Genomic DNA, 22124 nt, shown 5'->3' with positions numbered 1-22124 from the left:
CGACCCCGCCCACCAGGGCCACGCCCCGCGCGGCTCCTGGCCACGCCCACCTCACGGCCCACCGTTCACCGTTCGCTTCCGGGTTGGGTTTCCACCGGATGTGACGTTTTGGGGAGTGGCGCGGCGGCCCGCGATGAAGAGCGGGCTTTCGGGCCCAGGACTGGCGGGCGGTACTGGCGGCTTGCCATGTTGTCACCTGGTGGCGCCGGGCGCGGCCTCCTTCGGCCCCCGGACCGTGTGTCTGAACCTTTTCTGGGCGCCGCCAGGGGCACTTGCTCCGGGAAGGGGTCCCGGTCATTTTCAAGCACTCTGCGGCTTCTGGGGGTGGTGGGACACGGGGTTAGACGTTAGCAAGGCTCGGCAGACTCGGGGACTGCTGCCAAGGGCACGGAGAGGCGGTCGCGGAGGGCCCGGGCTTCAGGGTGCCCAGCCTTTGTGCGGAGTTCCGCTTCATTCGTTCAAGTATTGACCGAGCGCCTATTCCCACATTGTGGGTCATTAAATGGACTCCCAGGAATTGTTCACCTTCGAAACCATTTGGTACGACCAGCAAGGTCCAGAGGCTTCAGTGAAAAGGAGTGGAAGAAACAGATGGCATAAGGATGGGGAAAAAGGTAGTGAGAGGGTGTACAGAAGCTGCCGGGAGACAGTAAACAAGTCAGAGTCAAAGGGGATTTGTATGTTCCCAAAGGCTGCCAGGGCAACTTGAATCAGCCTGCACACGAATGAACAAGCTACACTGCTCTGATGGAGCCTCTCGTAACTGCTATGATGGAGGCTAACGGTCCCCAAAGTCGGTGACGCTTAGCTCCAGGAGGTACACAAGACACACCATTGTAAATGTTCAAAGAAAACAGAGTTTTCATTTAATCTGTAAACATTTACTTTGTGTGAATTATAAAATTAAACTTAGTACCGCCTATAATACATAAACACATGGGCACACACTGGGGGTGCATGCTCAAAAAGATTTGACTTATATGGGTGATCAAAAACATTCAGAGGCTGTTCTTTAGGCTCTGAGAACCAGTAAGGCGTGAACCATTTGTGTGCAGTTGTCCTGGAACGTTCGTACTGTTCCTTACAAATGTGGCTGAGGGCTGCCAGAAGCAGGTAGTACTTAGAGCTGGGGCAGGTGAGAGGGCTGAGTTAGGCACATCCTGTGGCTGAAGACTGCAGTTTGGAAGGTGGGCAGTGGGATGGGGGCTGTTGGAGGATGGGGTAAACTGGCCCCAGGAGGGAGAAGGGGCTGGGTAAGTGGATATATGCCCGTGACCAAAAGATGAGCCATGCTCTACAGAAGGAAAACCTAAAACCACCAACACCAGTTTTCCTGTCAGGGGTCAAGGTCAAATGCACAGTCAGAAGACTGCTCCTCATTACTGCCAATCATTCAGCCTTCCCTGTAAGAAAAGGGAACGGTTAAACGCAAGAGAATGTTCGTATTGCTTTATAAGATTAGCCATTTGCCCCAGAAGAGACTGAGGAAGGGCTCCACAAATTAGGCAAGGATGTCCAGTTCCAAAGGAGAACAGATGGAACAAATGATAGCAAGAGCCGAAACAACAAAAGGTACTTCAGGACTCAGATGGGAGACCCGCCACTGTACTATGTAAAGGGTCACAGTGGTGACCCTGAGGGGCATGCATGCCTCCTGCCTTGTAGGAAGGGCCTCCAGTAACATTATGGGCTAACAAAGCACGCATGGAAAGTATATGCTCTGGAAGCATATTTATGGGGTGCATCTGGTAGTCACAGGGAAGTGTAGTGACTGCTGTTATTTTGGCCAGCCCAGTATTTGAATCTTCCTTGGAGGACCCATCCCTCCTCTGGTTTGCATGGAGATGACCCCAACCCTGGTCCCTGGGGTGGGCACATGCCCAAGTCTAGCCAATCAGAGCCCCAGAGATTGATGCAAAAATAAATCCATCAACCAACCCCGACCAATGAGAGTGAGTCCAGAAACTTGAACTACTGAGGAGGAAGATTTTTCTGTTGGGCTTGCTAACTGGGACCTCTATTATTGCTCCCTCTACCTGGAGGAAAACAATAGAATACAGAATAAAGCAGAGCCAAGAGATGCAGGGAACTGACCTCTCGAAGAAGACATCATCTGAAGTTAGAATCACCCCTGGGCTTTTTGATTCATCACAGGAAACAATAACCTCCCCCACCCCCCTTTTGTTTTGCTTATGTCAGCTTGAGTTGGGTTTCTGTCACCTGTAACTGAGAATGGCCTGTCTCCTGAAAGGAAGGCTTGGCACCCTGGCAGAGGAGGCCTGCAGGACATGCCAAGCTTTACCTGCACTTTACAAAGTTGGGCAGCCAGTACTCCACACAGTCATCCACTTCCTAGCCCATATTGGGCCCAAGCAGTGGATAAAGCTGACCTGACACTTCCATCTTTAAGTAACTTTGGCAAGCCCCCAGTGAGGGTACCCCTATTTGAGGAGGTAAGGGCCCTGTCTGTCCCTGGGGTCAGGCTATAATTGGAAGGGGGTAGGGCAGGGATTTGGAATGACCAAGGCACCTACCAGGGCGCAAGATTTCTCATTATGTTCATTCCCCTCAGTGCTCGCCTGATACAGATAAGAAGCAGAAAAGGGTCTAATAGAGGGAAGTATAAAATTGTTGGCAGGGCTGGAAGAACAGGTCCGAGGATAACTCCCAGAAAAACATCATACAACTGACACCAAGGGAGCTGCTATGTCTACCCCAGCAGCTGGTTCCAAGACCGCATAACCCCAGCTGCAGTCAGTGCCAGAAGAGATGACCCCTGCCCTGCCTCTTAACCCCCACGAAGCAAGTGTCCAGACTCTGGACACTATTATGATTAATAGTATTATTGCTGCTGCAGAGAAACCAAACACCATGACGGCGTCCATAAGCAGTAACAGTAGAAGCCCACCTTTATCTCCCCTCTCCCTTTCAAATGTGAAAGCAAATCTCACCACCATACCCTAGAGGCAAGGGATGCTGGGAAACGTAGTTTTGGGATTTTACCTGGGAAACTACCAAAATGGGGAGACTGTCAACTCCACATACCCACCTGCTTTAGAGTCCATGTGGCTCACTCCTGTGCTCCTAGCACCTGCTACAGCGACCAGCCCAGGCACTAGCTGGTTAACACAAATGGGGTAAGGTGTGAAATCACAGTAGGTGTTCTAGGGGCGGTGGGGCGTAGCCCCAACTTCGCACTATGGACACCAATGAAGAGTTGCTTCAATTGGGGCAAGTTCTGCAGCTGGGTGGAACCTAACCTCTTGGCTCCACTGGAACTACCAGAAGTCTTCTGCCTTTCAGTACCACAGTGATATGATGACTTCCTTGCTAGGGCTGTTGGGAGGGCCATGTAGGTAACATGCATATCACTGAAGGGTTGATGTATAGAAGCCTGGTGTTTGCTTCAATACATTGGGGGGTGTGGGGTGATAGATGGGTACAAAGAGGTTCACCATACTCTTCTCTCCACTTGGGTATGCTTGACATTTCCTACCAAAAAACAGATTAGAAGATGAATACACGTGCAGCTCTTGACATAGCATCAGGGCTTGGTAAGTGTCAGCTTTTATGATCACTAGTGACAAGCCACTTAGGCCCTCCTCCCTCTCCTTTCTTGATCCTTCTGCAGTACTAACATCGCCAATCACTTCCTCCCGGGCCATCCCATGCCTCTAACTTGTCTCCCACCTATCTGCTTCTTACCCATTTCTTGAAGCTTTGTTTGCACTCTGCATGCTCCCTGGATCTGGCAGCAGTTAACACAAGGCCAGGGCTCTGAAAGCCCGTCTCCAGAGCAGGACTCTTAAGTCCATTGGCTTGGACACTGCTGCCTCAAGGGCGTCTGACTTATACCTCTAATTCATGCGGCGACACCGAGCTGTAGAGTGTCCCTCAAACCAATTTCTCCCCACCTGGGACGCCCAAACTGCTTCCCCCGCCTTTCTCTGACCCTGACCACTTCATCTTCATGCCTGGATTTTATAGTCCAGTAAAACTCCTCAGGGTTCCTTGCTGGTTCTTGCTTCTAAGCCTCTGGTTATGTCAGTGTTATCTCAAAGGAGGGAGTTAGGACCATCCTCTATGAGAAATGCCAACTACCCAATGCACCAGCCTCTCCATGTGCCCTAGTTTCAAAGGCATCCAACAGTCCACTGCTGTGGGAGGTTCGAGTGGAGGCATCGGGGCTGGTTTCCATCCCTGCCCCTTTCCTACAGGCCTGTGCTGGGTTGGAAGGAGGTGAATTTCCTGCGCCTTAGAGGACAGAACCATCTCTCCCTGACAAGGCTATGGGGACGCCAGTACGGGAGCCACTCTGTTCATTGCCTCAGTCACATCTCAGCCACAGACGGGCCTGCCAGTGGCAAGAGCCTGGAGACAAAGTCTGTCTGCTAAGGTGGGGGTGGGGGGGGGTCAAGCCTTAGGGACTCTCCCCACTTCCTTAGTCACCAGTCTCTCCCTCTCACTCCCACAGGGGCCAATGGCACCCCTGACTCGCCAAGCATGACACCTGAATGCTCTTCATTCCATTGGAGCCATCCATTTATTAAGAGGTCATCTGGAAGGCGGCCCCTCACAGACCACATGAGCAGCCACACACTGCCACAGGTGACTGTGCTCAGGTTCCAGCCACCTCACTGCCCCTGCAAGCCTGGCTCTAAGGTGGAGCCGTGGAAGAGGCTGCCAGGTTGGGCTCCCAGGTAGGAATCACAGTGAACCGGGGTTACCCCAGTGCAGTGGGCAGCCCAGAAGGGAGCAAGCTGGTAAAGATGCACCACCTGGCCGGGCGGGCAAGCATGGAGGACCCTTCCAGCTGGGGGTGTTTGGGAATCTGGGAGGAGATGGTGCTCCAAACTCAAAGCTGTTCTATGGAGAAGGAAGGGCTGGGGGCAGGGGTTGACCATGAAAGGCAGCATTAAAGGACATGGGTACCTGAGGTCCTGTGACAAAGCACAGTGGGGCCAGTCCCTGCAGCCCCCACCACCTCAAGGCCACATTCTAATCACCACCATGGAGCCCCAACGTGTTGTGGTAAGAGTGCACTTGCCCGGGAGTGGGGTGTGAGCCCAGCATGGGGCCGCGGCCTCAGTCCTGTGCTGGCACTGCTGTCCTTGCCCAGGCCAGCAGGCAGCATGCACCCCCTTGCTAGCTGGCTGTGCTCCTTCGTGGGACGCAGCCTTCCATCTCCAGCGCCTCAGGCCAGCCCTCGTACTTATTGGTATGCTTGCTGTTCTTCACGTGCTGCCAAGGGGTGGGGAAGTAGGAGGTCACAGCCTTGGCCTTGACCAGGTCCTCTGTGCTGGCCCTCGGGGATGGGGCAGAGGTGAGCCAGGCCAAGGGCTCACAGTCCCCTTGTGCTGCTTTATTCAATCTGCAAATGGCAACACTTGCCCTGACCCATCCCCCTCACAGGTGTGGGGAGACAACTGGTTTTTACTTCAGCCTGCCTGGCCTGTATCAGGAAAGTGCAGGAGAGGTCACTGCTGGCAGCTGCTGGAAAAGTAGGGGAGGGGGCGTTTCTTCTCTGAGGTTAAGCTTTGTCTCAGCAGAAAGCTGTCAGGAGCAGGGCTTTAGGGTACCCTGGTTGTCACCTGGCCTGCAGGTGGGAGGCCTGCCTACAGGCCCACCCCCATGCTGCGAGCCCTCCAGGGTAAGAACCAGGCCCAGGTCTCTCCTCTTTGGCCCCAGCCACTAGCACAGAGCCTGACGCACGTGGCCCCGGAGGAACAACTGGCCACAAGGGGCAGGCATGGCTGGTGAAAGAAGAGCGTGCAGGGAGAACCAGGGTCCTGGGTTTCAGAGAAACTAGGATCAGACTGAGCATCTTGAAGATGTTTGGGAGGAAGGGCTCTTAGCTTTGAATCTTGCCAGTGTGAAAGCTTTGCCATTTAAAGGCCCTTTAGGGTGAAAAGACAGGGTTACTGCCCTGACCTGTACACAGAGCCAAGGGGCCAGGGCCCTGTAGGGCATAATTCAGGGGACTGGCCGTGTCAACGGAGAGGACCATGTGGGGTACCCGGGAGGTGGCAGTGCCGGGCTCGCCATTCATACCTGCTCAAAGGGGCTCTTGTCTTGCACGCCCTTGGCCCCCACAAACACCCAGCTGTCCCGGAAGGCCAGCTCCTTGGCATTGCGGCTGCCCAGCTCACTGAAAAGCTTCCTGGTCTCTTCGTTCATCCTGCCGCCACAGAAGGAAGAAATGGGGGTTCTGCCTGGGGCAGGGTGAGTCAGAGGCTGGCCTGGGAAACCACTTACTTGGTAGCTGGGTCATCATAGGAAGCCACGAACACCAAGGTGCCTTCGTGCAGTGGCCGAATGAACTTCAGCAGGTCATTGACATCTGGTGGGGGGGGCAGGGTCACACGGAACACGGAACATCAGGCATCACTGAATGCCCTCCAACCCCTGTTGTCCAAATGAGGAGACTAAAGTAGGGTCTGGCCCAGGGACACGCTCCACTAAGGGTCACCAAGTGAGTACAGGGACCTAGCTGGCCTGAGGAGCCAGGGCTATCCCTGCTACAATACGCCACCTCTAGAGAAGGCAGCCAATCTCTCCTGCTCCTTGCCTTTTCTGGATCCTAGGAAATGCTTCAGAAGCCCCCAGCATAGGGACAGAGAGCAGAGTTCCGGGGGGAAACACCCAGTCATTGTGCAGTCAGAAATCAGGAATGCTGCAGCTGCCACTCACCCCCGGCCCACATGTCGAAGGCTCTGGCCTCAATGAGCTCCCCGTTGACTCCTGCGTTGGAGGGAAAGAAGGAAAGGGGGAGGTCCTGTTGGGCCAGCCAACAGCAGCAACCCTACCCTACTACCAGGCTCAGGATATGGTGGGCAGCCACTGGGTGCCGCCCTTCTAGAAGCTTTTCAAACTTCCCCAATTTTCATCTCCACCATGCCCCTTGTTCAAACAGCTGCTGCCTACCCTGAGCTGCGAGGCCTCTGCCTTCTCCAGCCTTCCAAATTCTTTTTTGCCATGTTTTTGCTCACTGCATCATTTCCTCTGTGGGTCTTTAGCTAACACAGACCCGTCCCAGGCCAAAACCACGCCAGGCCAAAACCACGCCAGGCCAAAACCACCCCAGGCCAAAACCCAGGAGATGGTGTGAGGGTGGGAAGCAGGCCATAGGGCCCCATGGGTCACAGTGCTACTCCTCGCCTCTCGTCTTCCCGGAGCTCTGGCCCCACAATATGAGGGGGACTCACCATTCACTAGGGCAATGTTCAGGCCGCGGCCAACGTTGTCCTTGACGCTGCTCATGAGCCTGGGAGATAGCAAGGAAGCCTTCCCATGGGTATGTTGGCTCTGCCCTTCATGAACTCAGCCTCTCTCCCCCATTCCCTCTTCTTTTCCTCTCCCCCTTACTGTTCACCCAAAGACTCTCACATCTTGTCCTCGAGGCAGATCTTGGGCCCAATGACGTTGGCAGCCCCGCTGACCATGCGGAAGGCCAGGTGTTCCTCAGGACACGGCTGGGGCAGGCCACACTTGTACTTCCTGGCCCGTGGCTCTGGGCAGAGACAGCAGGTATGAACCACAGGCCTGGCCCTGGGGTCACCCAAGCCCTGAGAGGAGGAGGTCAGGACCATGCCATAGGGTGGTGAGAGTGACAACAGAGCAGAGGACTAGAGGGGGTAGGACACAGCTCTGGCCAGGGCCACTTTCATAGAGACTGTGTCCTGCTAGGGCTGGCCTTAGGAATTAGTGACAGGGATCCCAAGGAGGAGACTCTTTCTGCCACTGGTGGGAAAAGAGAAAGGAGAGGTCCAAGGGATGGGCTGGGAGGTTCCACAGCAAGAAAGAGTCACTGGGGTGCCCAGAGGAAATGCAGCAGATGGAGCGGGTGCCAGGTGCCACCACTCTCCTGATCCCGCAGGGATGGCCTCCCTCAGCCAGTCCCCGGGCATGTCACTCCAATGGCTGTAGTGGCTGGCTGGAGGGGAGCGGGGGGCAGGCATGTCATAGAAGTAGTTTGAGGGGTGGGCACAGGGGAGAAGCAGGGAGGTGACAGGAGCTTTACCTGCAGTCACTGAGTTCTCCGGGCCTGTGGGGACAGAGGATTGGTTCTGTTAGTGTGCAGGCCTCCTGGAGTCTGCAGTAGGTCAGCCTGGCCCTACACTGTGACGCCAACTGTGGAAAGGTCAGTCAGATCAGACCTCGGCACGACATCTGCTCAACTCTAAATGATGTTCAGATATAAAATGCCTGCTCCAGGTAAAGGCTCGAGTGCAACTGTACAAAGTATTTAGGTGAAGTGTCATCAGTGACAAGGTACAGAGGCTCCTAACCCTCTCACAGACCACTGGAAAGCCTGCCATGAGCAACCAGAGCACCATGCTCCAATGTTCGGAGGAAGCCTCCCATCCCTTGCTCCGATCCTACCAACTCTAATTGGACAGAGAATTCTAATTAGCATGGGGACTGGCTTTCTGAGGGGAAGCAACTAGGTGGCAGGGGACGATTGCAATTGATGCCAAGACAGAGAATGATGGCAGCTAGAGGTGGCCTGCCAGGGAATGGAGAAAACCAAATAGGCCTGTCACCCACCCTGATGCCGGGAAGCGCCCCACACTCACTGGTGAAGAGTTGCTGGAGGCGCGGAAAGCCACTGCCTGACCCGCCCAGGAGGAGGCTGATTAGGATCCAGGTGAGGCCGGCGGTGACGATCAAGGCCACAATCCGGAGGGGGCCTGAGGCAGGACAGACATGAGCACCCTACCTCAGGTAACCCCAAGGCCTCTCACGACCTTATCTTCCCTTCCACCTGGGAGCAAGTGACTGGAGGACAGGAAAGTGGGCACCCGTCGTCATCCATCAGGCCCAAGAGCTGGGAGATTTGAGCTCCCGGCTGCCCAGCTCGGTGCTCCCTGGCAAGTTTGGGGGTCTTCTAGCATTCAGTGCTCAGGAGGGGCTGTAGTTTTCACCCAGGAACCCCTCAATCTACCAATATATTTGTGTCCCCACCCATCCTTGCCCCATTTCCTCCTGTTATACTACAGAAGGTGGCCCTACTCCTCCTTAACACTGGTCCATTCCCCTGCTATATCCCAAACTCTCTTCTCAGTTTACTTGTAATATGGAGCATTCTCTCTATATCACTCTTTTTCCTGTATTTTCAATATCTCTCATTTTAAAAAAAAAAAAAAAAAAAAAAAGTCCTCCTTCAAAACCACACCCCCATCCAGCTACTCACCTCTCTCTTTCCTCCCCATCGAACTACTCAAGTCTATACTTGCTCTTTACATCAGCTAAGCTCCCACTCTCCCCAACCTACTCCCATCTGGCAGGGCTTGTTGCCAAGGTCGCCTATGACCCTCACGGTACTGATGCTCATGGTCACTTGTCAGCCCTGATCTTCCCCGACCTCTGTTAGCTGCCCACATCCTCCTTCTGGAAATCCTTTTCTTCACTGGCCTCCAGGACCCCACACTCTTCTAGCCCTACCTCTTTGGATGCTCCTCATCTCCCTCGCTGGATCATTCTCTGTACCTTCCCCTTAAAAGCTGGACTTTCTCAGGCTTCTGTCCCAAGCTGCCTTCTCATCCCTACCTGCACTGTCTTTCTAGGTGATCCCATCTACTCCCAAGTCTTGAGTTAACCAAGATATAGCAATGGCTCCCAATTGTCTAGCTCCAGTCTGACCTCTCTTGAACTCACACCCATCCAGCCAGCTCCTTATTGGTCATCTCAACAGATCTGAACTTGAATTCTAAGTCCTATCCTCCACCCCTCCAGCTTGTTCCTCTCAAAGGCCACTTCATCTTAGTTGTTCTAGCCGACAGACAACAAAGGCTGACATCGGGTAGGTAAGTCCCACCCTCTCCATCTGCACCCCCCCGGCCACCTCATTCTGGATCCTCACTCTCTCCATAACTCATTCTCCAAATGGTGGCCAGTCCGAGTTGGGAGAAATCAGCCATCGTGGTGCTCACTGGAGACGGCTGAACCAAAGTCTTCAGAGATGAAAAGACTTGTTCGGGTCATAGAACCAGACACAGACAACTCCCTTCCGTTCCTGTGGAAGCCACCCACCTGCCAACCTCATGTCCGCCTCCCCGGCTAAGCTGGGGCCGCCGGCAGTTGCACCGTTTGGGGACCGTACGCTCTGCGGGAAACAAAGCATAAGAGCAGGTTTGAGGGTGGACCAGGGCAAGAATTCAAGCTCAGAGCAGTTGGGGGGCAGGGGCAGTTCCTTCCCCTAGCACAACCACTGGCCCACAGTCCTCCTCGGTGACACGGGGTTAGCCCTTCCAGGTCAGGAACACTGCTCGGAACCCTGTCGGCTCCGGAGCTGAGCCCAGGGCTGGGAAGTGAGGCCCCTGAGCTCGGGCCCAGGCCGCCCCTCTGGGGCTCAGGGCTCTGCCTAACGACTTGCCTGGCCGAGAGAAGACGCTGCTCGGTCAGGGAGAGCTGGTCCGGTCAGGCCGGTCGCCAAGCTAAGACGACGCGCTACGCAGCCCGTAGCACCCGGCAATGGCGACTCGGGGTGGAGCTGGTACCGCCCCCATCCCCGCCCCCCATTCGCTCGGACCGCCGAGTGGGAGGGCTCCGCGCCGGTCCCGCCCCCGAGGTGCGTTCTGGTTGGGCCGTTGGTAGGCCGAGTGGGAGGGGCCAAACCAGCCCTCGTTCCGCAGACCCGACTATAGAGTACGAGGGCTTTGCGCCGGCCCCGCCCCGGAAGTCTCTTCTCGGAACTCCTTTTAGGTGAGAGGGCCCCCCCTGCACCGGAGTGGAAACGCTGTGACTATGTTGGTGCCTGATTTTTGAGGCCTAGAAAGGGGCGGATGGAACTAGGGGGTGGGATTAGCAATTGTTCTAAAATTCATCCGTGTACACTTTAGAAATAAAAATAAGGATGGTACAAAAGAGTATATAACGGAAAACACCAGAAATCCATGAGCCAGAGACATGGTTAGCCTTTTGATGCCTTTGCTAACTGCACTTGGGGAGCTGGGGCCCCCATGTCAGCTGCTCCCCTCTTTCTGGAGGGCAGCGGGGAGGTGTGAATGCAAAACTACAGAAACATCCCTGCGCCCCAATGATTCCACTTACCAGACGACCCCTCTGTCCTTCTTCCAAGAAAATAATTTAAAATACAGAAAAAGGTCGTAGAGCCAGGAGGTAATGGAGCTCCGGTTAGAATCCAGTAGCTTCTATACCTGCACACAGAACACTCTCCTCCCTAACAAGATGAAGGGAACCAGCGTCAGCAGGCTGTTGGTGTAGTCAGGGTTTTCTCATGCAAGCTGGGATCAGAAATTATGCTGACCATTAGCCAACGTCTCTTATATTTGTGCAAGGTGCTCATCCTCGGTGGTCTTTCCTCCCAGTGTTTATAGTTGTGGTGCCCAGGAGAGGAAGCTTCCAGTTATTCAGACCCTTGGGCTGCCAGCCAGCTGGGGGCACGCATCTGTCGGACTGGTGGCTCTAAGAGGACGTTTACATCTTTAGAAAAGGTTGCTTTAATGAGTCACCCTGAGGGTTCAGGGGCCAATCCCCCTTCGCCAAGGGCACCACCGGAATGGATCAGCCACAGATCTGTAATTCAGTTCTAGGTCTTCTGTGGCCTTTGGGCAGCCTTGCACAAGTCCCGATCCTCTCTGAGGGTGTTTTTCAATGCAAACAGAGAGAGGTTTAGACTTCAACCCTTTGCTTTGCCTTCTCTGCCTTGTTTGGGGTCTGGTCTGTGGTCAGCGTGTGTGCCCTGATTGAGCTCCAGCTTTTCCTGTTGGGGGGTCTTATCTCCCCATCAAAGTCCACATTCTGGAAGACACTATCATCTGTCATTCCAGGTCACCACCCAGAGCTCAGAACAACTTCAGCAGTGCTCGAATAGGGGTCGCCACAAAATGGAGGAGGAAAACCCTGTAATATCTGTTTCTAGATCTCCTATAAGAAGGATACCCCAGGTATTTTTTAGACCCTCTTCTGAAGAGGGAAAATCCAGAATATACACACGATTGCATTAACCTAGGAGGGGCCCCTGCCCAGCAGAATGCAAAAGGAGTATAAACCAAACAAGAGGGCTGAAGCCTCAACTAAAGAGAGCAGAGCCTAAGTCCTCAGCAAAGAGAGCCTCTTTCAGTGCCCGGGTGCTATGGACAAAGGGATGTCAGACCTTATGGGCCTGGAAAGAGGAGAATGGAACTAGCAGCTGAATTAGAAATAAGCAAGTCGTACGATGACGTTCTCCATATGATAACACGTATTCTGAAAGAAACACACAAAATACCATTTTTTATTTATACTTTTTGGGTACGTATATATGTGCAAAGGAGCCCTAGTGGTGCAGTGGTTAAAGCACTCAACTGCGCATTGTAAAGTACGCAGTTTCTGGGAGAAAGATGTGGCAGTCTGCTTCCGTAAAGATTTTCAGCCTTGGAAACCCTAGGGGGCGGTTCTACTCTGACCTATAGGGTTGCTATGGGTTGGAATCTACTCGATGGCAGTGGGTTTGGTTTGGTTTGGTTTGATATATGTGCATAAAACTATAAAAGAATTCTGGAAGCATACACACTGAACTCATAGCAGTAGTGACTTCTGTGGTGGGGGAGAAGTGAGTAAAATCAGGAATAGTGGCCAAAAGGATTTATCCGTAATGTTCTAATTCTTTTTAAAACACTCTATTTTGACATAATTACAGACTTACAGGAAGCAGCTGAGTGCTTAGCCACTGCACCACCAGGATTCCATTCATTAATCATTGTTGTGTGTCATCGAGTCGATTCCGACTCACAGCGACCTTATAGGACAGAGTAGAACTGCCGCATAGGGTTTCCAAGGAGCAGCTGGTGGATTTGAACAGCTAACCTTTTGGTTAGCAGCCTGAGTTCTTAACCACTTCACCACCAGGGCTCCTCATTAACCATTAGGGAGATGAAAATCAAAACCACAATGAGATATCACCTCACCCCCATTAGAACGGCAATGACAAAAAGAAAAAAATCTTGAAAATAACAAGTGCTGGCAAAGTTGTAGAGAACTGAAACCCTCATCCATTGCTAGTGGCAATGTAAAATGGTGCAGCCACTGTGGAAAATAGTTTGGTGTTTCCTCAAAAAGTTGAACCATATGACCCAGCAATCCCAACCCTAGGTATATACCCAGGAGAAGTGAAGGCAGGAACTCAAACAGAAAGCTGTACACCAATGTTCACTGCAGCACTTTTCACAATAGCCAAAGGGTGGAAACCATGGAAATGTTCATCAATAGACGAATGGATAAACACGACGTGGTCCATCCATACAATGGAATATCGTTCATCCATAGAGACATGAAGTTCTGATGTGTGCCACTACATGGACAAACCTTGAAAACATTATGCTGAGCAAAGTCAGTCACAAAAGGACAAATACTGTATGATCTCACTTACGTGAAACAAGCGAATATATAGAAACCAAAGATTATTAATGGTTAACAAGAGGGGGGAAAAGGGGGAAAAAGGGAGTTTTTGTTTGGGGGCACTGAGTCTATGTTAATGGTGGTGGAATATTTTGAAAAAGGATACCGATAATGGTGGTACAGCATGAAAAATGTAATCAATGCCATTGAATTGTAAATGTGGAAGTTGTGTTGGTGAATGGTTTGGTGTGTATATTTTCACCACAATTAAAAAAAAAGTAGAGTCCTGTGTACCCTTCACATGGCTTCCTCCAATGGTTACATCTTATATAGCTGTAGGACAATTTCAAAATAGGACATTGACATTACTGTTAACTACACCTCTTACTTTTAGCTGGCTTGTTCAGGTTTTATCATTTTTTAAAACCTGCATTCGTTTGTGTGTGTGTAGTTCTATGCAATTTTATCACATGTAGACATTTGTGTAACAATCAAGATACAGAACTGTTCTATCACCACAAAGGAACTCTCCCATGCTACCTCTTTGTATTCACACCCACTACCCACCTGGCCCTCCCATTCCTTTTCCCTGGCAGCCACTAATCTGCTTTCCACCTTGAGGAGCCCTCTTTTTTTTAAAATAATTTTTATTGTGCTTCAAGTGAAAGTTTACAAATCAAGTCAGCCTCTCACATATAAACTTATATACACCTTACTACATACTCCCACTTACTCTCCCCACAATGAGTCAGCCCACTCCCTCCTTCCAGTTTCTCCTTTCGTGACCATTTTGCCAGTTTCTAACCCTCTCTACCCTCCCATCTCCCCTCCAGTCAGGAGATGCCAGCATAGTCTCAAGTGTCCACCTGATACAAGTAGCTCTCTCTTCATCAGCATCTCTCTCCAACCCATTGTCCAGTCCCTTCCATGTCTGATGAGTTGTCTTCGGGAATGGTTCCTGTCCTGGGCCAACAGAAGGTTTGGGGACCATGACCGCCAGGATTCTTCTAGTCTCAGACCATTAAGTCTGGTCTTTTTATGAGAATTTGGGGTCTGCATCCCACTGTTCTCTTGCTCCCTCGGGGGTTCTCTGTTGTGCTCCCATGGCCAGGCACCATCTAGTTCTTCTGGTCTCAGGATGATGTAGTCTCTAGTTCATGTGGCCCTTTCTGTCTCTTGGGCTCATAATTACCTTGTGACCTTGGTGTTCTTCATTCTCCTTTGATCCAGGTGGGTTGAGACTCATTGATGCATCTTAGATGGCCGCTTGCTGGCGTTTAAGACCCAAGACACCACACTTCAAAGTGGGATGCAGAATGTTTTCTTAATAGAATTTATTTTGCCAATTGACGTAGATGTCCCCTGAAGCCATAGTCCCCAAACCTCCGCCTCTGCTCTGCTGACCTTCGAAGCATTCAGTTTATTCAGGAAACTTCTTTGCTTTTGGTCCAGTCCAGTTGTGCTGACCTCCCCTGTATTGAGTGTTGTCCTTCCCTTCACCTAAAGGAGTTCTTATCTACTATCTAATCATTAAATAACCCTCTCCCACCCTCCCTCCCTCATAACCACAAAAGAATGTGTTCTTCTCAGTTTGTAGTATTTCTCAAGATCTTATAATAGTGGTCTTATACAATATTCGTCCTTTTGCAACTGACTAATTTCACTCAGCATAATGCCTTTCAGGTTCCTCCATGTTATGAAATGTTTCACAGATTCGTCACTGTTCTTTATCCTTGCGTAGTATTCCATTGTGTGAATATACCATAATTTATTTAACCATTCATCCGTTGATGGACACCTTGGTTGCTTCCAGCTTTTTGCTATTGTAAACGAGGAGCCCTCTTTCAAGAAATTCTACATCACTGATGTTCTTGATGGCACAGAGGATGACAGAAAGGAAAACATGGAACCCATAATGCTGGGTCAAAAAGAAATTCAGAAGAGCCAGATTCTGAATGTGAAGAGGATTTAGAGATACCTTACTCAGTTTATTTCACTTATTTTCCTTTTACAAGAGTGATATATGAAAAAGTCTATGTTCAAATGAATCTAAAATAGCATTTTTTTTTTTAAAGGAATTGGCTGACACAATTGTAGGGGCTGGCAAGTTCGAAATCCATAGGGTAGGCTGGAAGACTGGAAACTCAGGCAAGATTTGATGTTGCTTTTTTTAAAAAATAATTTTATTTATTTTCGTTGGGAATATACACAGCAAAACATACACCAATTCAACAGTTTCTACATGTACCATTTAGTGACATTGATTACATCCTTCTAGTTGTGCAACCATTCTCACCCTCCTTCTCTGAGTTGTTCCTCTCCCATTAAGGTAAACTCGCTGCCCCCAAGGTTCCTCTCTCATTGTTTGAGTTGCTGTTGTCAATTTCATCCACATAGATAGCTCTTAAAAGAGCATAATGCTCAAGGCAGACATGCTTTACTAGTTAAACTATTGTTTGGTTTTAACAAGACTTCAGGGGGATATTTTTGGTTTAAGGTTTAAAGATTATCTCAGGGAAATAGTTTCAGGGGTGCATCCAGCCTCCATAGCCCCAGAAAATCTGGATTCCATGGGAATTTGAAATTCTGTTCTGCATTTCCCTCTTTTGATCAGGATTCTTCTATGGAGTCTTTGATCAAAGTGTTCTGTAATGATAGCTGGGCACCAACCAGTTTTTCTGGTCTCATGGCAGAGGAGGCAGTTGTTCATGGAGGCAATTAGCCACATATCCATTTCCTCCTATTCCTGACCCTCCTTCTTCCTCCATTGCTCCAGATGAATAAAGACCAATTGTTGTGCCTTAGATGGCTGCTTGCAAGCTTTTAAGACCCCAGCCATTATGCAACAAGCTAGGAGGTAGAACAGAAGCACTAAACACCATACCAGGACAATTAACTGGGATGATCCATGAAACCATTATCCTAAACCTTCAAACCAAGGAACCAAATCCCATTAGGTATTTGGTTGTACATAAGCAGCCTCAGCAGCTTTTTTTTTTGTCTTTGTTGTAAATATATCACACAACTTTTGCCAAATCAACTTTTTACAACAGTTCAACTTTCTGACAGCAATTAAAATTATCAGTTATGCTATTCTACCTTTAATCAACAAGATTTTGCCATCGGCTTTAACCCCCTCCCCTTTCCCCTTCCTTCCGTCCCTTGGTAAGCCCATAACCCGTTGCCATCTAGTCAATTCTGATTCATACAAAAACCCAGTGCCACTGAGTTGATTCTGACTCAGAGCAACCCTATAAACTCTGGTCTCTATACATTTGCCTTTTCTTGTCTTTTTATATAAATGAGATCATACAATAGCTGTCCTTTTATGGTTGATTTATTTCACTTAGCATGTCTGCAAGCTTCATCCATATTGCAGTATGTATTAAGATTTCATTTCTTTTAATCCCTGATGGAGCAGGAGAGCAGTGGGATGCAAACCTCAAATTCTTGTAAAAGACCGGACTTAATGGTCTGACTGAGACTAGAGGGACCCTGGAGGTCATGGTCTCCAGACCTTCTGTTAGCCCAAGACAGGAGCCATTCCCAAAGCCAACGGTTTGGACAGGGATTGGACTGGACTATAAAATAGAAAACGATACTGGTGAGGAGTGAGCTTCTTGGGTCAAGTAGACACATGAGACTATGTGGGCAGCTCCTGTCTGGACGGGAGATGAGAAGGCAGAAGGGGGACAGAAGTTGGCTGAATGGACACGGGGAATACAGGGTGGAGAGGTGGAGTGTGCTGACTTACGGGCGGGGGGAGCAACTAGCAGTACATAGCAAGGTGTGTATAAATTTTTGTATGAGAGACTGACTTGACTTGTAAACTTTCACTTAAAGCACAATAAAAAAAAAAGATCTCATTTCTCTTACTGGGTGAGTAGTATTCTATTGTATGTATGTACCACATTTTGTTTATCCATTCATCCATTGATGAGCATTTAGGTTGTTTCCATTTTTTGACTATTGTGACGACGGCTGCAATGAACACTGGTGTACAACTATCTGTTTGAATCTCTGCTTTCAAATCTTTTGGGTATATATACCTAGGAGTGAAATTGCTGGGTCATGTGGTAGTTCTATACAGTCGCTCTGAGTTAGAATTGACTCCATGGCAATGGGTTTTTTTTAATGGTAGTTCTATTTTTAGTTTTTTGAGAATTTCAAATTTTTATGGACTCCAGACTTTCTGGGGCTGTGGAGACTGGATGAAGCCCTGAAACTATTGCCCTGAGATAATCTTTAAACTTTAAACCAAAAATATCCCCTGAAGTCTTCTTAAAGTCAAACAACAGTCTAGCTTAACTAGTAAAGAATGTCCGCCTTGAGCATTGTGTTCTTTTAAGGGCTATCTGTGTGGGATGAAATTGACAAGAGCAACTCAAAGGATTAGACAGGAACCTTAGGGGGCAGTGAGTTTATGTTATTGGAGGAGGAACAAGTCAGAAAAAGGGGGTGAGAATGGCGGCACGACTTGAAGAATGTAATCAGAGCCACTGAGCTGTCCATGTAGAAACTGTTGAGATGGTGTATGTTCTGCCAAATGGGTAATAACAGAACATAAAAAAAAGAAGAAAAGTTTACAAGTAAATTGCAGCTAAATTCCTTGGCATTAAAGAGAGAGAAGGAAGAGAATATTATTCAGCCCTAAAGAAAACTGAAGACCTGATACGTGCTGTGACATGGGAGAACCTTGAGAACATGATGCTCAGGCAAAGAAGCCAGACACAAAAGGACAAATATTGTATGATCCCGCTTACATGAAATATCTAGAACAGGCAAATGCAAAGAGACCAGTCTATTAGCGGTTTCCAGGAGCAGCTGGGAGGAGAAAAGGGGGAGTTATCGCTGAAGGGGCACAGAGTTTCTGTGAAGGGAAACGGATAGCAGCGATGGTCGCACAACACGGTGAATGAATGTCACTGAATTGTGTAAAAATGGTTGAAATGGAAAATGTTTTGTTATATGTATTTTACCACAATAAATTTACTTATTTAAACAGAGCAAAAGGTGGACAACCAGGGTCGGGGAAGCTGGCTTCTCACCTCCCACAGCCAGATGCCCAGCGAGGAGGTGGAGGCGGCAGACTCTTTGTGGGACTGTCTCAGCAACTCCCAGCCCTACTGGATGGACAAGGGGCCCTATGAGACTCTCCCTGGGTGTGATGGCTCCCAGGTTCTTTTTGGGGTGTGACTTGGACCCTTTGGACAGTGGTTTTGCGGGGCTCAGGTGCAGAAGTGACCCTCCTACCATTTCTAAGTGTAGGAAAAAAAAAACACCAAATCGGGAGTCTGGGGGCTGAAACAACTCAGCAGGGGGTCTTGGGTGCCCCAAGGCAGGACCATCCGCCCTTGTTCCAGCCTCAACACCCCACCCCTACCTCCTCTGCACTCCAACAGGGCAGTTATGGCTGCTTCTGGGTCCGAGCTCTTCCCCTGCTGGGTCTGTGTGCCCATTCCCACTGGGTGGCTCAGAATCATTGCTCAAGGGGCCTTTTGAGGGCCAAGATCAGCTTGTGCCCCTAGAAGTGACACAGAGCCTGGGGGAGGGCTCTGGAAATATTGGGAAATGTTAACTTTTCTCAGTGAGCCCCAAGCCCCAACTTGGCCTTACTGAAATTCTGCCTAGTGCCCTATGAACTAATGAATCAGGGAGTGGGTGTGATGGCAGGACAGGAGGAGCTCTACTGTCCTCACTTGGGTCCTCATGCCTCTGTTCGGTGCTGAGGTGACAGATGACTCTTCTCTCCTGTGCCTTGACACTACTGCCCTATAGACACCCAGAGCTGAGATGTTTATTGTCTCTCCTCAGCTGGGCCCTCCTCTCTCTGTTCAGTAATGGTAGCCAGACTGAGGTGATATTAGACTGCCCTCTTTTGGTCCCTGATGCCTCTTCCCTATTGTAGGCACAAGTGCCTACTGACTGCCTTCACCTGGGTCCTCATGCCTCTCCCAGTGTAGACACCCAGAGGGGAATAGATGGGTGATGTCTTCCCACTCCTCTCTCCTGTGCCATACATAGTCACCCTTGTGTCCACAGGGGCCATAAGTGGAGGCAGTGCCCTTCCTCCACCCTCCACCCTGCGCTCCAGCTGCTGCTCTTTTGTGGAAAATTCTCCCAAGCTTCCAGGGGCACCCACTTCATTGACACTGTGACAGCGGGCATCGCTAGGTCAGGCCAGGCCCTGGGAGGACTGTCCCCAGGCCCAATGCCTCTGCTAGGTTCCCTGTCTGTAAACGTCTGGGGGGGGGCAGCAGGTGTGGGCATGGGAGACCTTTGCAGGTGTTTGTTTTCACCAGGGCTTGAGGTCCCTGAGCAGAGGTCTACGGTGGTCAGGGTCTCCCTCGGCCCTCCCATAGGAGCAGACAGGAAGACTGTGCCCTCTGGTGGTGAACAGGAGGAAGGCCTAGAAGATTCTTCCAGGACCCTCTTAATGGGATTCTAGCCCCACCAACTTATGGGTCCAGCTATTGCTGCTTCTCCTTCAGGAGGCCACTGGCCCAACAGCTGAAGTCTCGGTCTCCAATCCTGTCCTGCATGGAGCTGGATCCCAGGCGAGAAGTCCCTCTTTAAGGGTGTGATGGTTAAGGCTGTATGTCAGCTCAGCGGGCCACGATTCTCAGTGGCTTGGCAGTTATGTAATGATGTAATCAACTCCATGATGAGATCTGCTATGAGCAACCAATCAGTTAGAGGGGAGTTTCCTTGGGGGTGTGGCCAGCCTCTCGCTCTGGATCATGCATCCAGCTTATCATCATCTGACTTCTGGATTCGTCAGCCTCTGCAAACTGTAAGCCAGCAGCCTGCTGGCTGATCTGGGTTTGTCAGCCCCTGGAGCTATGTGTCAGAAGCTTCCAGCCTGACATCTGACCCGTGGACTTGGGACTTACGAGCCCCTAAAGCCATGCTTCTCTAGAGAACCCAGCCTAAGACAAAGGGCCTGGGGCCTGTTTCCTGCCCCCCACCCAGCACCCTCTACCTCCTTTCTTCTCTCTTCAGCCTGGTCCAGGTGACCGCGGTGGCCTCACTCCTAGCACAGCCCTGAGGTGGGGTCTCAATTGTGTCACCTGGACCATATATAGGAGGAAATGGGAAGAACACGGAGGGCTCTAGATGTGGCGTATGAGGACAGGAGTGGCCACCTCTCTGTCTGGGTTTGCTTCCATCTATGTTTCTCCTGCAGGGGTTCTGGACAGGAAGCTCGTCTTGCCCCTGAGATCTGGGCCTTCGCTGATCAAGGAGGGCCTTCTCTGTATCCCTCACCCACCACACCAGGCCCGGAGTGTGCCCTCCCCGCCTAGGGGTGCTTCGCAGAAGGCCTGGCCAGCTGGCTCTCCTTGGGAGGTCAAGGATACTTTTGAGTGAAAAAGCCCTGGGCAATTGCCAGGCCAGCTGAGCTCCACTCCTGCCGAACTCCCGAGAACAGACTGAGGGCCCTCCTGGTCCTAGAACACCCAGCCCCTGCCAGCTGCAGGGCCCTGGTGGGTGCAGGGTACGTGTCATACCAGATCTCTCCCAGCCTAGAACAGGTAGCCCTAGCGCTGCCTACAGATGGAGCTTCTTCCAATCCTGAGGTCTCAGCATGGAGATGGTACCTTTCAGAGGCCTTCCCCAAGTCTCGGGGAAAGGCAGCCTTCCCTGCTTACTGCCTGGGCCATTTGTCTGTTTGCTCCCTAAGACGGACCGCCCTCTATGGTGATTTGTTTTGTTCCCTGTCTCTCACCTACTAGAACTCAGGCCGATGAGTGCAGGAACCCCTATGTGTGTTTCCTGCCAGCCCCCCAGTGCTTAGCCAAGATGTTCGGGATCTGTTTTCTTTGTTGGGAGCCTGTTATTGGGCTGGATAGTGTCCAAAACTCACATCCACCCAGAACCTCAGAGTATGACCTTATTTGAAAACAGGTTTTTTGCAAATGAAACTAGTTAAGATGAGGTCATACTGGAGTAGGGTTAAGCCTTCATCCAGAGACTAGTGACCTTATGAGAAGTGACAGACACAGGCAGAGAAGAGAAGGCCATGTGAAGACAGGGGCAGAGATGGGAGTGATTCAGTCAAAAGCCAAGGACCACCAGGGCCTACTAGAGGCTGGAAGAGCCAGGGAAGGATCCTTCCCCTGGAGGCCCCAGAGGGAGCATGGCCCTGCAGACACTTTGATTTCAGACTTCTGGCCTCCAGAACTGTGGGAGAATCAATTTTTGTGGTTTTAAGCCCCCCAGTTAGTGGTAGTTTGCTGTGGCAGCCACGAGACACTCGTACAAGCAGAGACCCAGCAAGTTTACAACTCCAGCCCCTCTGCCTTAAAGGAGAGGCCAAGCTGGTCAGGGGCACGGGGGGCATGGCCTTTGCCTTTGGATGTGCCATGGGCACCCCAGACTAAATGTGTCGCAAGCTTATTTATCCCTTTCTTGCCAAGTGCTCCCTACCTTAGCATGGTGCCATCCTTTAACTGCTGCCCAGGCCAGAAAGCTGGCGCTACCTTGGACCATCTCCCCTGGTCCCTGATGGCAGTCCTAAAATCTTGTCACCTCTCCCTCCTGAATTATTCTAGCATCTGTGGGTGGGCCGTGTCAGTGCCCTGTGAGCTTCCCTGAAGTGACTCTGAGAGGGGCAGGGAGCCTGTGGGGGATGGAGGGTGGGGCAAGAAGGACCTAGAACCTGCAGCTGCTTCCCAGTGACAACAATCTGAGGAGTGGGGCCGAGCCAAGGGAGACTCAGGAGGTGGATTTGGGCACAGGACTCAGTCACAACTGGCCATGGGGTCAGGGATGAGTGATGCCCA

At 50.8% G+C, this 22124-nt stretch overlaps 2 protein-coding genes across 3 annotated transcripts in view; one reads left to right on the top strand and one right to left on the bottom strand.

Moving 5' to 3' along the window:
- PLXNA3 (plexin A3) overlaps positions 1–22124 on the top strand; it is a 139759-nt gene that overhangs the window by 43338 nt on the left and 74297 nt on the right. The window lies entirely within an intron of this gene.
- FAM3A (FAM3 metabolism regulating signaling molecule A) lies at positions 10–10491 on the bottom strand. Its single transcript, XM_049872419.1, has 10 exons — positions 10376–10491; positions 10033–10105; positions 8577–8690; positions 8021–8044; positions 7387–7510; positions 7206–7264; positions 6691–6741; positions 6256–6340; positions 6052–6178; positions 10–5241 (listed from the first exon to the last, which is right to left on the bottom strand). The coding sequence occupies exons 2-10, from the start codon at positions 10043–10045 to the stop codon at positions 5146–5148; spliced, it is 693 nt and encodes a 230-aa protein (XP_049728376.1). The 5' UTR covers positions 10046–10105; positions 10376–10491; the 3' UTR covers positions 10–5145.

Source organism: Elephas maximus, chromosome X (genome assembly GCF_024166365.1).
Source record: "Elephas maximus indicus isolate mEleMax1 chromosome X, mEleMax1 primary haplotype, whole genome shotgun sequence".
Classification (NCBI taxonomy): Eukaryota; Metazoa; Chordata; class Mammalia; order Proboscidea; family Elephantidae; genus Elephas; species Elephas maximus.
This window is presented reverse-complemented; position numbering and strand designations above follow the sequence as displayed.

Excerpts from the sequence above, each read along its gene's own strand:
- FAM3A (XM_049872419.1), bottom strand. Across the intron at positions 7,511-8,020 it reads GGAGAACTCAGTGACTGCAG|AGCCACGGGCCAGGAAGTAC; the intron begins GTAAAGCTCCTG and ends GTCTCTGCCCAG. Across the intron at positions 6,742-7,205 it reads GAACATTGCCCTAGTGAATG|GAGTCAACGGGGAGCTCATT; the intron begins GTGAGTCCCCCT and ends CCTCCAACGCAG.